Consider the following 18849-nt stretch of genomic DNA (forward strand, 5'->3'; position numbering starts at 1 on the left):
TACAAGATCATCTTTTTGCTCTAATGTCACATGGCAAAGAGAGGAGCCAGGCTTTTGTAAAGGCACAAATTCCATTCATGAGGGCTCCACTCTCATTACCTAATCACCTAATCACTTTCCAAAGGCTCTAGTTCTAAATACAATCACTCTGGAGGTTAAAATTTCAACATGTATTTTGGGGGGAGGACACACATATTTAGACCATAGCACCTCTACAACAAATAAAACATACATCCATAAAAAATATTAGATCTGTGTCTATATAGGACAATACATGACTAATTATTAACTTAATCTAATAAACATTAATTCTAAATACATCCCACAAAATATTTCATACACCTGCACACATGAATGTCACATAATATTTTCTATAGCATCTACCTGAGGCGATAATGACTGTGCCAAGTTGTCAAATCCAATATATTTTAGATACTTGGCCAATTTTTGCCGATGTGTTTTTTGTAATAGTTCTGAATATTTTTCATAGATTACATGAATTCTTTTCATCAAGTTAATTATTATGCTTATATCTCTGGATTCTGCTTCTGTTGGAAAAAAAAAACATTGGCATGCGTAATTTAAGTTATGTAAGATATTGATAATAAAACCCCCCAAATTGACTTAATTTTATTGCAGGATTAAAAAAAAACATATTCATATGAATCACTCATAATAATTGAGGGATTCATAGCAACTACTATTGCATAGCAGTTGAGTATGCCCTTGAGTTAGAATAGGGTTGCCAGTTTTAGCAAATAAAAATATAGGAGATCCAGGTTGAGATATATATTCCATGACATGCACCTATACTAAAAAATTGTTATTTATCTGAAATTCAAATTTAATTTTTCTGTGCTTGATTTAACAACTTGAAAAGTTACCTCTCTAAGCTTCATTTTCTTTATACAGATCATGGGGATACTAATAATAGGTCTCGCCTCATATGGTTATGATAAAGATTAAACAAATTAATGTATGTAAAAATACAATAATGGCAGCAGTTATTATTAATCGTAAGGATTAATATGGAGAATAGGCTGAATTGACTTTTTTTTAAACAAGGCCATTCCATATTTTACTCTTTTAATATTTACTTTTCTGTGAACACAAGAGATAAATATCTTTTATCTTCCCTCCAATGACAAATGTTCATTCTCTGGCCCACATCCAAAACAGTGCTGTGCCCCAGTTTACTAATTATTTAATGTCTGCATATTTTTTGGAGTAAGAAAGTTATATTAAAGTTCTTTCCCTGTTACTGACATTTGATGGACACATAATTTGTTCTCCTAGAACCTCGGTTTCTTAATGTAGAATCAGGGCAATGTAATCTGCATCAGAGAATTGTGAGAATCTCTCTCTCCCTATGTGTGTGTGTGTGTGTGTGTGTGTGTGTGTGTGTGTGTGTGTGTGTGTGTGTATGTGATATATATATATCACACACAGTAGGTCTTCAAGTAACATCATTTTGCTCAATGTTATTTCATTATAACATTGATGAGATGCCATAGGAATTTAACTCCTATTAGCCTAAGGTAAAATTAGGTTCACTATACACTTGAAGTAGCAGAACCCATCGATGACTTTACATGAGGACTAATTGTATGAGTATATAGTTTTGGTTGTGGTCATTGCAATATGTTGCCGTTAGTTCAGCATGTGCCCAAGTCCCTTGAGAGACTGTTCATTAAGGAGCTCAGAGTAGGGCCCGTACATACTTTTCAGAAGCCCCATGGGTACTTAATGAGGTACTCAGCTCATGGCTAACCTTGAAAAACTGTTTACTGAATTGAATTCCAAATTAAATCTATTTCGCCAATACATATCACATTTACAAACAGTCATAATGCTGTTAGTAGATAAAACAAAAGGAAATCGTCTTACTCTTTAGACATCAAAAAGAGTTTCTGGAAGTGATACAGTGATACAGGCTGGAAGACTCTGCATATGTGGTCATTATCAATTATTTTGCTCTGTTCTTACTGACCTAGTATTTCAAGAAACTAATAGTTTATGTACCTGCTTTTAAACAGTATTCCATCCAAAATTTGAAACAGGCATCCAATCCTACCATTTCTGCAGTAAATTTTACAGATTTAACAGAACATGTTTGGAGAAAATCTTCTAGTCTTTTTATTCCAGAATTAGGATTTTCTTTAATTTCCTTTTCAATATGTAGGGACAAGTTATTCCATCTTTCTTCCTCTCTTTTCTCTAGTTTGGCTAGCTGTCTCTTTTCATTTTCCTCAATAAATTTTTCTGCATTTGTCTTCTGGAAAAAAAAAGAAATAGGAAAATAATCAACAATAAAACAAGTGTTTCCAGAATAATACATTTTTAAAGAAATATTTAGTACCTTAGGCCATTAGTTTACCATTTAGGACATTGAAGTAGTGCATCAAAAAAGCTCTAACAGGTCCTGAATAATTAAATGAAAGCATCTATATTTTACAAGCATGATAATTCAACATTCCCTTCTCTCTCTCCTCAGTTATTATTTTCTTAATCCAGAAAACAAGTGTTCTGGCATTCCAAGCCCATGGGGTTGGGTCTAACGACAACAATATCCAATTGGGAAATGTGTCTTTTGTAAAATTAGACAAATTGTGATGTAATCACAAAAATTGTCCAGGAGTGTACCATACTGTGCTGTATAGAAAAACAAATATAACTCATGTCCAGTGATGTCCAAAAGAAAGCTAGTAAGTCTAAATGGGGTACAAAGTCATCAGGTCTAATATTGTAATATCTGAATTATTGTATGCAAAAGAGAATGCTGCCATAGCCAATCTCTGTAACAACTTTCTTGTCTAGGACTCAGGGTATGTGCTTATTTAACTCTCCTCTACCATCTGTCTCCTCCACATGAAAACAATGGACCATTTTAGGAACTTCCAAGTGCCAGTTAAATGATGTTAGCTCCTCATGGGAGTAGCACATCCTAACCAGAGGTAAAAAGATGTAAATGGAGATAGTGGTCTACAGGGTAACATCCAGAAAAAATGAGCTGCCTTAAGAACAAAACAGAGAATTAAGACTCAAAATATTTTCAACATGTATGACACAGAATGTTAAGTTTTAAATATGTGTAGCTCTTGAAATGAATAAGCAGAAGGAAAAATACCCTAGCAATAGTACACAAAGGACATGAAAGAAATTCATAGGGGAACAAACCCAAATGGAGTCTAAATTTTGAAAATATACCCATATCAATGGTGTTCAAAACATTGAGACTAAAACCTCTCGTGATAGGAATTAAAAAAAAGGAAAAGAAAAAAAAAGCAGACACTCTCATACATGGTGGTAGTCATTACAGCTGAATGGTTAAAGTGGCAGGTTCCAGAGTCCATCCTGGGTTAACAACTCACTAACTCTGTAACTTAGCACAGTGCTTTTCACATAAGAGTTCAATAAATCAGTAGCATATTATTATTAATTTTATTAATATTAAAATTAAAATAAAACTTGGAACAGCCATCTTAAATAAGAATACGTATCAAAATGAATATTTAAAATGTTTGCATTTAAAAGTTTTCATAGCCTTTGATCCAGCAATGACTTTTCCAAGTAATTATAAAAGGGCAGAAAGATTCAGATAAAATTCTGTTTATCATAGCATAAGTTAGAATAGTAAACTAATGGAGACATAATAAACAATTAAATAGAAAAATAAACATATTATAGAATACTATATAAATATTACAAGGAAAAGTTTATTCCTAGCTCATTGAAATAGAAAGTTCTTCAAAATACATTGTTTAATAGGGAAGCATAATAAAACCATATGTAAATTTTAAAATTGTTTGTGTTTGTTTGTAAATATTTATATGTGATTGAAATATTTCAAAGGATAGTCACCAGAAAGCTAATAAAAGTAACTTTGGGGGTGGGGCAAAATTTTCATGATTTTTTTTGGATACTTTTCTAGATAACCTAAATTTACTAGATATATTTATAATCTTTATAACCTTTATAATCTTTTTTTCAAAGCTATTTAAAATTTGGGAAACAATGTGCTATTATGAAAGCATAGTTAATGACACAGAAAAATGTCCATTATATATGTCGATAGGTGGGGAACATAGGTTAAGAGTACATGGAGGGGTTTTTGGGGAAAAAAATGATGAGTGGAAATGACTGAAAGATTGTACGTCAATATGTTGATAGTGGTTATCTGTGGGATGTGAGTATAAACTTTTATTTTTCCCCTTTTTTCTTACCTTTTTTTATACTTCAAAAATAATTCAACATATAATACAATGCCATATTATATACAGACACAAAAATGTGTTTCACAACATCTTTAGTAACATGAAAGGGAAAATGATAACAAGAAAATGCATTAAAATGCTAAAAGTTTTTAACTCAGCATGAATGTCCTATTAGGATTTTGTTTTCTTTGTTACATTTTTCTTCCTTTTACAAGTATTTTAATTTTTTGTAATTCATGGTTAGTATTTAGAGTCTACTTGATTTGACTGTTATTAATTTTTTTAGAAAAGGGAGTTATTTCTTCTCTAATAACACATGAGTTTACCAGTGTGCACAATTCTGGATATTGTTCATGAAGGTCCCACATGTAAAGATAGAGCTGTAGGGACCCCACATGACTGAGCCCTGATTGATCAAGAATATACCTGGTGTTTTCTGGTCTTTTGCACAGCAGAATTTTCTGGAGGTTGCAGAGCTCTTCCTCTTACAATCCTTACAGACCTGTTACTCCCGATCAAAGATTTCCCAAAGATGTGATAAAAATGATGTAATTTTTGTATGTCCCTTCTTCTTTTGGCCTCATTGGATTTAACTGTAGGAAACAAATAAATTACTAAAATACGCTAACAATGTTATTCATAAATAAAAGTTTCATTTAGAGAACATTCATGAAAAAAGGTTTTGACAAAGACCCTTAGAAACTAGCAGTAATCTATTTACAGACATGTTAGAGATTAAGATATAAAAATTCAAATTATTTGAGCCATATTTAACTCATATGGATGAATCTAAATCAGTGTCTCTCATTTGTATTTTCACTTTATTAGTATTTACTAGGCATTATGGGTATGCCCCATAGAATAAGTCAGTAGTGAGCTCATGTCTTTCTTTTCTTTCAGAATATCAAAGCCATCAGAGAAATCTCAGCTCTTTGGCATTGTTGATGGTACTGCGTCCAAGGTCAGGAACAAAGCCCACAGACACTCACAAAAGCATCTGATTTAGAAACAGAGTCTCTGAAAACTACCCCCAAATTAGGTCAGAAACATTTAACTAAAACAACTTTATCAAATTCTGGGTAATATCACAGAATGGACTCTGGAAACAAGTTATTAAATTTTGCAGGCTGGACACAACTAAAAGACATATCTGCTTTCTCCATTTTTTTTTTTTTTTTGCCAGCTTTAGTCTACATTTTCTTTCCTTTTTTATTCATTTCAGATGTACAAAACAATGTAATGGTTAGACATGTACACCCCTCACAAAGTGATAACCCCCCTCCGCCAATCTACTACCCACTGACATCATATACACGTAGCTGTTATAGTTCCACTGACTCTATTCCCTATGCTGTACTTCATATCCTGTGACTACATATATTAAATTGTAGTTGACATTTAATATTATTCAGCTTCAGCTTCAGGTGTACAGTGCAATGGTCAGGAATCTACGCTGTCCATGTAGTGGTCTCCCTAATAAGACAAGTGTCAATTGGGAACCCTACAAAATCTTTACAACATTATTGATTATATTCCCCAAACTTTTGTATCCCAATGGCAACATTGTGGCTACCAATTTGTGCTTTCTAATCCCCGCAACTTCTCCCTCATCCCCACCCTCCCATCTAGCGACCCAACAATTCCACTCTTAGGTACCTATCCAGAGAAATCCAAAACGCTAATTTGAAAAAAATATATGCACCCCTATGTTTAGTGAAGCGCTATTCACACAGCGAAGACATGTAAACAACTGAAATGTCCATCGGTAGACGACTGGATTAAGAAACTGTGGTACATTTATACATTGGAGTATTACTTGGCCATAAAGAAGAATGGAATCTTACCAGTTGCAATGACATGGATGGACCTAGAGAATATTACGTAAGTGAGATAAGTCAGATGGAGAAAGACAAATACCACATGCTCTCATATGTGGAATCTAAAGAATAGAATAAACGAGCAAACTAAACAGAAATAATCTCTCCACTGGTTTTTCAGAGTGATTCCTTTAAAATGTTAATCTGATCATGTCACTCAGGTGGTTTGAACATTTCAATGGCTTCCTGTTCTTCTATAATTCAAAATCCGCACGAAAGCCTACAGAAGCCTCCGTGATTTGGACTCATCTCACATCACTCTCTGGACTCCAGGCTCTCTGGGGTTTCCCTACTAGTCCCCACCACTACACACACCAAGCTAACTATCTTTATCTTTCAGATTTGGCTTGAAAATCCCCCAGTCCCTCAAGCTGACTCTCTTCGTACCCTTTGCACTTGATTGTAGTACTCACCATAATTTTAAATAATTATCTCTGCAATGGTTTGCTTAACATCTGATTTCCCTGCTAAACTATGAGCAATACCAGAACAGGAACATATATATCAGCTATACTCCCGGAGTCCAGCACAAAGCGAGGCACATAATAGGTTTTAATTCATAGGACAGACGCTGAATGTGTCTGCCAGACATCTGCAATACCAATCTGGCAGCCACTTCCCAATCTATAAGGCATCCTAATTTTGTGCAACTGATTTTTAATTTTTCCTATACTGATTTTCCTGTACAGGTTTTAAATCCAACAAGAAAGAAAGATTAGCAAACTATAGAGGCCCATAAAATATCACCGCCAAAACAATTATTAGATTATTTGAATATTTAATATGTATTTCACTTAATTAATATAATTACTAAACAATGTTTTAGAGCAAGTAATTAACATAATTAGTAATTTGGGCAAATAATGAAAATATAATGTGATCAATGAAGGCATTGGGTCTCATAAGATAATACAATAGGAATTTTTAATTGAGAAGAACCAAGAGCTAAAGGAACTTAAATAACAACATGTAAAGCAATTTGTTGTAGCAAACTAAGGAACATTTTAAAAGGATCCTGTCTCAATAAAATAGATTTTCTCCCCAATAGATTGGAATCTCATTTTTCATACTATAGAAACTAGCTTCTTCCTGGTTTTGATGTGAAAAGTGTTGGAAATGTGTGTGGTAGCCTGAGAGAGAGAAGGAGAAGACCATAAATTAGATTTCGTTAATCACAGATGAGTTTTTTTTTCTTATACATATACTACAATTCTTTAATATACAAGAAAGTTGAAACCGTTTACTAGATATTAATTGTACTTACAATTACTGTTGCACCTAGTTCGTTCAAAATCATCACTGAGAGGTCTATAAGAGTGCCAGTGTATGAGTTCATCAAATTCTTTCTTCTTACTAAGAGATGTGACAGCTGGATCATCACTGGGAAAAAATAAAAAATATTATAACACACCTATAATTTTTTTTTGTTTCTATTATAGGCCCTGAACTTATTTAATGGGTCTCTACCCTTAATTTTACAACGATAAACTAGCAAAACCTGTTGTAAAACACAATTTATCTCAAGAAGAAATAGTCAAGTGGGCAAGAATATCAGTAGAACAGTCATCTCCATAGAAATAAAACATACATATTAAGAATTTATTTGTATGGGGGATTGAATTAGTTACCAAATAATAATGAAGTGTATATAGTTTTACCTATAAAAGATGATATTTCTAAAGTTGAGAAACCTTTCCGGATTATTTTAGCTTGTTTGTTTGTATGTATGTGTGCATACTTTTAAAAAAATGTCAAGCACAGAGAATAATTAAAGAATAAATGACACCCATGAACTGACTATTCATTCAATTCCAAGATATTCATCGAGTGCCTGTTATATGCCAGGTACATAGTCTCTAGATACTGAGACTATGTCAATGAACAAAACAGACTTAAAAACTGTCTTTGTGGAGTTTATATAATGACAGAGGGTTACAAACAACAAAGAAACATAAATGCAAAATACAGTCATGTGTTGCTTAACGATCAGATACATTCTGAGAAATGTTTTAGTCAATTTCCTCCGTGTGCAAACATTGTGGATGGAATGTACTTACACAAACCTAAATAGTATAGCTTGTTCCTATGCTACAAACCTGTCCAGCATGTTACTGTACTGAAAACTGCAGGGGATTATATCACAATGGTACTTGTGTATCTAAACATATCTAAACATAGAAAAGGTACAGCAAAAATGCTATAGAAAAGATAACATGTGTGTGCACACCCCCATACGTTGCATGGCCAGGTGTGGGGACTCTGGAGGGAGGTGACTTCAGAGGGAGAGTAGATGTCAGGAGGAGGGAAGGAGAGGGGAGGAAAAACGGGAGAGAAAGGCAAAGCAGAGATCAAAAGAGACCCAGAGAGATAAAATTCGAGAAGAGAAATAATAAAAAGGAGAGGGAGAGGGAGAAAGAGAGAGCAGAAAGGGACTGGGAGGAAAGAGATAAAAAGAAAAAAGCGAAATGACTGTGTGCACAAGTGTGTGTGTGTGTGTGTGTGTGTGTGTGTGTGTGTGTGTGTGTGTGGCGGTGGGCGGGGGGGCGTGGGTGGGCGCAGCACAGAGGGTAGGCTCCTGGCTCCCCTCCTTCCCAGCCCACTCTTCTCACTCCCTTGCCAACCCAGGGCCACAGCCCTGGGCAGGCAGAGAAATGAAGGATGGATGGACAGCATATTGAGTCTGCTTGTCTGTTTAAACCACTCAATGTTACTAGTAAATTCAACAACATAGTTGGGTCCAGCTTCTTCTTTAAACATCACAAACAAACTTTTTGCCTATAATCCATTATAATCTTATGGGACCACTGTCATATATGTAGTCATCATTGACTAACACATCATGCAGTGCATGACTGTATAACACTATGGCAGATGGTGAAAAGCAGGAAGGAGAAAAATAAAGCAGGGAGACAGTGAGTTCTGGGAGGAGGAGATGCTGTGACTTTAAGAGGAATGGTGAAGAAAAACCTTGCTGAGAAGCAATGGGTTAAGGGTTGTCTGAGTCAAAACATTTTGAGCAAATAGAATAGCAGCAAATAGAAAGGTAGTAAGGTGGGAGAGCAACTGCTATGTTCAAGAAATACAATATCAAGATATGGAAACAATCTAGGTATTCATTAACAGATGAATGGATAAAAATGTGATAGATAGACACAATGAAATATTACTCAGCCATTAAAAGAAGGAAATTCTGCCATTTGAGAAAACATGGATAGACCTAGAGTGCATTATGCTAAGTGAATTAAGTCAAAGAAAGATGTATACAATATGATCTCTCCTACAAGAGGAACCAAAAAAAAAAAAAAAAAAAAAAACGGGAAAAAACAAACAAACCCAAGCTCTTAGAAACAGAGCATAGAATGGTGACTGCCAAGGGCTAGGGATGGGAAAAAATGGGTAGATGTGGGTCAAAGGATACAAACTTCTATTTATAAGAGGGATAAGTTCTGGGGATGAAATGTACAACGTGGTGACTTTAGTTAACAATACTGTATTGTATTCTTGTAAACTGCTAAGAGAGTAGATCTTACCATGTTTCCCCGAAAATAAGACCTAGCCGGACAATCAGCTCTAATGCATCTTTTGGAGCAAAAATTAATATAAGACCCGATATTATGTTATATTATATTATATGTTATATTATATATAAGACCTGGTATTATATTATATATATACTATATTATATTAGAGACCCGGTCTTATATCATAGTAAAATAAGACCAGGTCTTATATTAATTTTTCCTTCAAAAGACGCATTAGAGCTGACGGTCCGGCTAGGTCTTATATTCATGGAAACACGGTAAATGTTCTCACCACTAAAAAGGCCAATTAAGGGACGTGATGAATGGGTTAATTAACCTTATTGAGGTGATCATTTTCATTACATTTGCGTACCAGATCATCACACTTTACATCGAAAACTTACACAATGTTATATGTCAATTATATGGCAATTAGGCTGGGGGGGGGAAAGAACAGTAAGGAGGCCAGAATGGACAAAGCAAGAGAATTTGGGCGAGATTAAGTAGAAAATAAAGTCAACAGGTCAGGGAGAGTAGGTTCAAGGACAGAGAGCAGTAGAGCTCTGTAGCCCTTTTTACCTGCGTGAGTTGAAACTCCCGGGAAGGTTTTGAGCAGAGGAAAGAAATAATCTGGCTGCTGTGCTAACACAGGGAATGAGGCAAAGGCAGAAGTAGGAGACCAATTAGGGGGCTACTGCAATAATGGAGAGATCATTGCATATTGTCCAGGGTACGTAGGGTTGGCAGAAGCAAGAAAAGAAAATTCTCTCCATATATTTGGGGGGAAGATAAATGGGTTAGACTGAGAGACTGCATGTGATATGAGAACTATAAAGAGAAGTCAAGCATGATTCCTAGCATTCTGCCCTGAGAAACTGAAAGAAAGGGGAATATGGAGACAGGGATGCTGAGGGGAAAATGAGCTTCCTTCTAGAAGATCAGGAGTTTGGTACTTACAAATTGAGTTTGGAATCAGACATCCAATTAATAGAATTAGAGTCAGGAGTTCAGAGGATTGAGTCAAGATACTATTTGGGGATTTCATAGTAAAAAAAAAAAAAAAGGCTGGAGATATGAATTCAATACGTGCTAGCAAAAAGTTGCTATTTAAATTTGTGATACTGGATGACCAAAGGAATGACCACTCACTTTGTTAAATTATTAATGATTTTCCAGTTTTCCTTCAGATCTTATTTATCTTAAAGAAATAAAGCATTGCAGATATATTTTAAGCCTCATAGATGCTACTAAGAAATCCCATTCTTCTCTCTTCCAAAAAGTAACTGTCCCCTTGTCCCATGCAACTTTATACACTATTACTAAATAGACTGCACATAAATGATATCATGATAGATAAACCATTCTCTACCTTACGGTGTTGCATTAACTGCATGGTTTTGAGATTTATGCATGTTGATGTGTGTGTTTGTGTAGTTATTTATTTTCATTGTGGAGTATTGCATTGTATTAATTTCCACAATGTAATTTTTATTCTCCTACTTCTGCACAAACAATATTGCAATGGTCATTAATGCAGTTTTCCCTTACTTAAATATAGGAGAGTTTCTCTAGTTAAATTGCAGGTTGTAGAACACACACATCTTGAACTTGATTAGGTTTTACTAGGTTCTATCCCACTAGCAATGTTTGAACGTTTCCATTGCGTCTCTAGCTAGCTTCCATTGCCATGCACATTTGGCATCACTTAGTCTTATCAATTTTTCCTAAAATGGAAAGTGTTGAATAATGACTAATTGAATAATGACTAATTTTAATGTTTATTTCATTAACAATGAAGTTGAACATCTTTTTAAAGTTTCATTGGCTATTACCACACTTCCCTGTCTATTAATTAACTGCTCCTATTCTTTTCTCCCTTTTCTTTTGTCTCATTCATAATTTTTTTATGAATGGTAGGAATTCTCTATACTAAATCCTTGATATTAATCCTACCTATGCTAGTAACATACATTTTAAACATCTCCAAAATTTTTGTATTACAGTATTTAATTTTAATATTGTCAAATGTATCACTTTTTTCTTAATAACTTACGTCTTGTAATGTATTTGAAAGTTCTGATACCTGTACCCTGGAATCATAAAGATATTTTCCTATTTTATTCCACTGTTGTCTTTTACATTTAGATTTCTATCCATTTGTAATTTAGTTTATTGAATGATGTCATGTCGGGATGGACTTCTTTTTAAAAAATATATACATATTTTTAAAATATATAACATTTGCAAAATAATTTGTTATTTTCAGAGATTTGTTTGTTATGTCTACCATATATGCAATTGGTCAGATTGACTTTACTTCCAAATGCTCTAGTCTCCTGGTGAGACCATCAATGTCTACAATTTCCCCATCATACACATTCCAGCATTTCTTGTCTCACCACCATTAACTGTCTAAAATACACATCCCTACAATGATAATTAATATTTGGACTACTTAAACCACCTTCAGAACTAGTTCCATCAGGCCAGATATCTCCATCTATCTCATTCTTCCCCCAAAGTCTACACTGATAAGGTCACCATACATCATTACTAGACCATAATCTTCCTATGAATCTACTTCTATAACCCCACTAAACCCTTTCACTACAAATTCTAGAACTTAGAGACTGTCATCAGCAATTGCCTCTATCCATAAATTCTTTGAAAACGCTTCACTCAAGTTTCTCTGACTAAAACCTGACTCTTCCCTGAGAAACTTTTCTGCTTCCATTGCTTCCTCTTCAAGTTTGGCTATTTATTTTTCTTTCAATAATCCTCTTACTATTGGACCTAGAGGCAACTGAATACTCTCCTTGCTCCTCTTTGCTGCTTTATGACATCTTTTTCCTTTTCTATTCCATTGAAATATATATATTTGATATAATATTGATAGATTTAGCAAATAAAAATGTAGGACACACAGACAAACTTGAATTTCAGATAAACAATAACTAAATTTTAGTGTAAGTATCTTCCATGCAGCCTTACTCTCGTGTCAATTCCAACAATTCTTCCAGGTTGAGAGAGTTATCCACCTGTTGTTCTGTTTCTTTTCACAGTAAGATATACACCTAGCTTACTGTCTTTCTCCTTACTGTGTTCTTCTCTCATCCTTCTTGATGATTTCAAAATTCACATTGGTGATTAATTTCACATCTAGTCTTTAATTTCTATATCTTGGCTACTACCATACCTCGGCCACCCACTCCTTTATTTATACCTTTAACTAGTCATACCTATTACAGAGAAAAAGGTAAAGGAGATCTCTCTATATGTGAGAAATGAAGGCAAGTTTTTTAAGAAAAATATATGTGTTTTTTGAATTATGATAATCAATCACATATGAAAGCAAAATTCAATAAACTTCTCATTAAAATGTATCTTCCAATGTAAAATTTTAATCACATATATACAATATATAAAACAATAATTCCAGTTCACTATATCCAGTGATATAGAAATATAGATATCACAAACATGCAAAGTTTTTCTATAAATACCTGCTTAGAAAAGGTACTTCTGACAAAATGTCTCCAGCATAATCGTCTATAATCTCAGCTTTCAGAGGAATGAGTCCCAATTGATGAATTTCTTGATTTGATCCTGGTAGTTTTCAGGAATACAATTAATATTTGAACACAAAACTCTAATAATTTCCCATTGTGATGCAAATGTTTCTGGAATAGGAAAGCTAAAACATTTTCAATGTTTATTGCAAAATAAAAAATGCATCAATAGAATTATTGTAAATCAGGATGTTTCAATCAAATTAATATTACATCTATTAAGTCACAAATGTAAATATATATAGAATTAACTAATATAAAATTTCATTTCAATTGAAGTTGAAGGCCTTGGAGAAATTGTCATGAAATCACTATGCAATCTAGAAAAGACAAGAATTTATTCTGAACCACAGTAAAAAATATGTCTCTTTCCATAGACCAAAGGAAATTGTTTATAAAAATTTTCTAAATTTAATCATCAACATTAATAAAATGAAATAGTAATAAAATAACATCTGTTTCTTTGCTTAGTTGAAACTTAAAAGAAGTTTTATATATTTCATTCAGTCCCAAATAAACATTTTCCACATAAATAGGCTGGTCTTATCTGTCAATCACCATCCTCAGAGATCCACTTAAATACAAGCTGGCTTCTCCATATGAACTTTAACAAAACTTACACTTTTTGTAGAAAATATAGTAAAGATATTATTACAAAATGCCCTCTGTTCCTGACTATGAAGACAGACAGAAATGGATTCAAATCTTCTACAATGAATTCACTGTGTATGTATGACACCTTCTCAAGATCTTATCTATAAAATGAGATTAATAATAATACCAGAAGTATGGCTGTTTTGAAAGCCAAATAAGAAAATTCATGTGAAGGGCAAAGCACAATATGTGGCGGAATGGGTATTTAATAAACGTTAGTTCACTTTCTCATTTCTCACAAGAAATAAATAGATAGAGAAATAAATAAGCAAAGAAACAAAGCAACGGGAAGACAAAGAAGGTGTATAGGCATGGAGCTAAGAGCAGGACTAACCCTGTAAAAAGACAACTCTTTAAAAGGTCACATTTATTTTTAAACACAGATTGTATTGCTAATCTCTTTTTATCCTGGATGAGATCAGCTTTAAAAAATTGTCAGCACCTCTAGGAGATGTTTTTTTCTGTGTAAGAAACAGCCTGGACGTTGTCCTCATGGGCATGGGTCCTCCAAGATCATTATCCTCTGATAATGTTAAGACCGTGTTCCACAACTTCTGATATTCCTGCATCAAAGTGTCACCCAATCCCAAATTTAGCCCTACGTAGAAGAAGAAAACAAATTAAAATCAATAATGAAAGTCTGAGTGGTAGTCACCATATTTTATATTTTACGAGTATATGAATTATTTCATAAGCTTATGTCAGTGAGCATCTCATCTTGAACGCTTAAAAGAAAACAGAATAGGTTCTGGCATATTTTTCATGTTGTAACTAATGTTATAAAAAAGTAAAAGTATCTTTGAACTGTTACTGGTGTTGCTGTAATTTTCTGTCACTAAGGAAACAAAACCAGATGGGTCAATGAGAAGTCAAGCCATGGCTCCAATGTGATAGGTGAAGGACTCAGGAGCCAATATCAGGAGTTCTGGAGGTCATGTTGGAGAAGTGGGGCAGGGTTTCTACACTGTGCATCTTCCTTCTTCTCATAATACTCCAACCTGACTTTTCTTTTCAGTTTTCACGGGAACAACACCTTGTCCAAAACAATCAGCAGCAAAGCTATGATGTCATTTTATAATATATACAAATTATCTGATATATGAAAGATATACAATAAATGGTAACGCTTATCATAGTATTCTAGGGGTAGCTCCTAAAGTCCTACCATTTAAACTCCCCTTTCCCCCAAAAAAAGCTGATATTGTCTCATAGCTTTAGGGGGAGAAAAAGTATATATACACATATATGTGTGTGTGTGTGTGTGTGTGTGTGTGTGTATATATATATATATATATATATATATATATATATGTATATATATATGTATATATATATGTATATTGCAAGATCCTCAATGGAAGCATTTACTTTTTGTGAAAATGCAGACTTTCCATAGAAAATCTCTGCAAAGAAAGCTTCCTATTGAATTGTTGTTAATTAACGAATAGCCCTTTGCCATTATTTGTAAGATACAATACTCACACACCCACCAAAAAACATGAATAAAAGACTTAATTATACAATTATTTAAAACATACCTCTACTATATTCAATTTCATAATAATAAGCAATATTTTTCCATAAACTATTATCAGTTAAGTCAGGCAGGCCAGTGAAATTCACATTCCAATTATTTTTAGCCTTTAATTGTTTTAGGATGAAAACTTGACATCTGTTTAGCTGGAAAAAATAAGAGAGAGAGAGAGAGAGAGAGAGCGAGAGAGAGAGAGGGTGGGGGGCATGTTCTAATGATATAAAATCTTCCCAGAATGTTCAGATCTTCCTCAAGCTTCTCTCAACAGGATCTATGCTTAACTAAGAAAAAGGAACTAGAGTAAATATCAAAATGCAATGCTACTTTCCTGACATTGACAAAATATATGACTGTATACAAATGGCTTATCTTCATGCTTCATTTTTTTCCAACTGTAAGATAACATGACTAATCGAAACCTTCCAAGGTAACTTGCAGGTCTGAAATGAGATGATTCTTTGGAACTCATCACAATCACGAGCACAAGAAATACTCCTTCATTGACGCAAAACAATATATAGTCATTATAGAAAAGTAGTGGGTATTTCATTGTTATTGTTATAGACTTTCAATTAAAAGTTGCTGATGGCATCATTTAAAGAGATAGGTTCTAAATAAAACACAATCACATACCAGATGGGATTTCTTAAATATACAATGAAAATGTCACCTGAATGCATACGTGTAATATAATAGCATGGTGCTGACACAACTAAGTAATAAAATCAACAATACAGTTTTATAACCATACAACTATCCTTTATTATATTATGTGGGTTTCTCACAGTTTTATGTAACTTAGCATCCCTTTAGTTCATACTGCGCTAAAGTTAATGGGAATGATTCTACTCTTAGCAGACTTAAGATGTAATAAAAAAGATTATACTATAATATTCTCTGGTTAAATTTGCTCAAAAACGCACCTTTTTTCTTGAACTAAAACGTTAATCCAAAATAAGACTGCAATACATCATACAAAAATATATAACTATGAAGCACTATGTTAAATATGAAAACTAAGATTTTTAAAGTTTCTCAATAGTTGACAAACAACTTTTACATTTATTGTTCTGATTTAATTAATAATAAAGTGTAAACATGTAATTGACGTACACTATTCATTACATATATATGCGTGTGTGTGTGTGTGTGTGTGTGTGTGTATGTGTGTGTATAAAGGGTTGTTTCTTTAAATAAATTAACTATTTGGAATTCTTCAGCATATGGATCATTTTATATGTAGTTGAAGTTCTTTTCTTCTTAAGTACCCCTATATATGACAGGACTATTTTTCCTAGAAACATGCATTGTTTGCTGCTGGCAATTTTTAAGATACATACAGGGGGGAAAAAAAGCAATATCAAAAAAAGCAAAATATTCTGCCTTCTAACTTTAGCCTTATTGAATTTACAGTATTTATGAATCTCCATGCAGTTAACCTACCATTCTTAGAAATGGTGGAAGTGTTCTGTCCCAAATATAAGTAATAATTCTACTCTTAGCTCTTTGAAACAGGGGTAGATATTGAAGGAAAATCACACTAAGGCAATACATTCTGCAAAGATCTGCTGCTTCATTTAGTGTGGGTGGGTTCTTCAAGTCCTAGAAAAATATGAATTTAAAAAGTATCAACCTACACACAGGCAATGTAAAAATTCAGATATGCAATAACAGCATCTTAAAGCATCTTACACATAATTTCTCCCTATGATAGATGCATTTCTGCTCAATTATTTTAAGAAAAATGTTAATAAGTATGTGATTTATTTTTCTAAACAGTATAACTAGTGAGTTTGATTAGAAGACTTTTCAAAATAAATAGAGCTCCAACATTTACTATACCTAATACTTTCATTTTTTTAAATGTGGAGGATGGTCACCTATTTGGAAGCATGTCTAGTATCTACTTATTTACAATCCCAAAGCAGAAATACAAGAAGGTTAATAATGTTTCTTATTATCACACCTGTTCTTAGGTGGAAGACCATGGCTTAGTAGAAGATATGGCCCGTATACTAAGTCAGTGTTGTCTAGCACGGAAAACAAAAACAAAAACAAAAAAACAAACAAACTTGGGTTTACATCCTAGCTCTGCCACCAATTACCTGTTTGATTCTTATTCATTTATAAAGGAGAATAATAAGAATGCCTACCTGCAGATAATGACTGTAAAGATTAATGATAACACGTAGAAGGTACCTGGCATTGGCACATAATAAAGACTTAGCAAAAGTTAGCTGCTACTATTAATAGTAACATCTCCATTATTATTGGTATTCCTAACAGAAAACAGGGGTTCTGGGCAACAGAGTAGATGGCGTGTTCATCTAGATTACAGCCAGCAACACCATTCTCCATCAGCTTTTACAAATGTTAAGTCCCCTGTGGGATGTTACCACCTATTCCCTGATACTGGTCTATGAAATTCTCAGCAGCAGTGATAATCAGCTGAGAACAAGAATGAAATCGATATTTATCTTTTGGTCCGGGAAGAGAGAAGTGACGAGATCACTGCAGGAAAAAAAAAAAAAAAAAGATATTCCTAACTTCTTTTGTAAAGAGTGTTGCATGCCTTCATAAGAACACGATCAATATATTTACCTCAATGTTTGTTCAATGAACATGTGACAATCACATATTTCCCGTTTGGTGATGAAGTTAACCTATAGCTACTACTCATAAACATTACCACGTCTTTAAAAGTAACATTGAATGATTAATTTTTGAAAGAATCCCACCTGTACGTTATGATTTTCTGTGCATGTGTTTAGGTTTTCACAGTCTTGTGCATCATGTAACATTTTTTTATAGAGTTTAAGTGTCACAGAGCATGAAATAGAGCAGACAACACTTCTGATATCAGCTCCTTCTGGCCACAGATTCTGAAGCAAGGACAAAGTTTGATGTACCTGCAATAAAAAATTTTTAAAGACTTAGTGATTGCCAGTGACAAGACTCAAAGCTCGGATTATATTTAACCCTAGAAACAGAAGTTTAATTTTTCCCCTTAAAAATGTTAATGCTGAAATTTAATCTTTTAAAGAATAAAAGAAAAAAATATAAAATAAATGCCTAGGGAAGAACAGAACAGTTGGAAAATGTTTAATGAAAAATGAAAATAAGGCTATATCTAACTAGGTTCTAAGTACCATTTTAATGTTAATAACTCTTTCTCCCCCTAATCTGTATACTCTTTAACAAACCTGGATAAGCCATGCCCCATTTGCAAGTCCCTAAATGATTAACTTGTAAATTCTTCAGTGTTGTCAGTCAGACAACTTTCATTGGCCACTGAGGCACTGAGACAAATAGGGTGTATCATTCTCATGTTCAAAGCCATCTTCTCATAAATAGATAATTATGAACCACTGCTACTAACAGTGTCACCACTACAACTTCCATACTTTGGAGAAAGTTGGAAAGGAGAAAGAAATTGAGAAGTTCAGCAAGGTAACTAACTAGACAAGAATAGGAGGTACC

At 33.7% G+C, this 18849-nt stretch overlaps 1 protein-coding gene across 1 annotated transcript in view; it reads right to left on the minus strand.

Moving 5' to 3' along the window:
* Positions 1-18849, minus strand: part of LOC109447240 (putative ATP-dependent RNA helicase DDX60) — a 71221-nt gene that overhangs the window by 43636 nt on the left and 8736 nt on the right. Inside the window, exons 6-14 of the mRNA XM_074338294.2 lie at positions 18108-18278; positions 16813-16971; positions 15374-15515; positions 14278-14433; positions 13116-13218; positions 7356-7471; positions 4641-4807; positions 2023-2275; positions 385-548 (exon numbers count right to left, since the gene is read on the minus strand). Of these exons, the coding sequence (XP_074194395.2) occupies positions 385-548; positions 2023-2275; positions 4641-4807; positions 7356-7471; positions 13116-13218; positions 14278-14433; positions 15374-15515; positions 16813-16971; positions 18108-18278 (1431 nt within the window). The remainder of the gene's footprint in view (positions 1-384; positions 549-2022; positions 2276-4640; positions 4808-7355; positions 7472-13115; positions 13219-14277; positions 14434-15373; positions 15516-16812; positions 16972-18107; positions 18279-18849) is intronic.

The sequence above is a fragment of the Rhinolophus sinicus genome, chromosome 15 (assembly GCF_057876585.1).
Source record: "Rhinolophus sinicus isolate RSI-liver-muscle chromosome 15, RSI-T2T, whole genome shotgun sequence".
NCBI classification, from domain to species: Eukaryota; Metazoa; Chordata; class Mammalia; order Chiroptera; family Rhinolophidae; genus Rhinolophus; species Rhinolophus sinicus.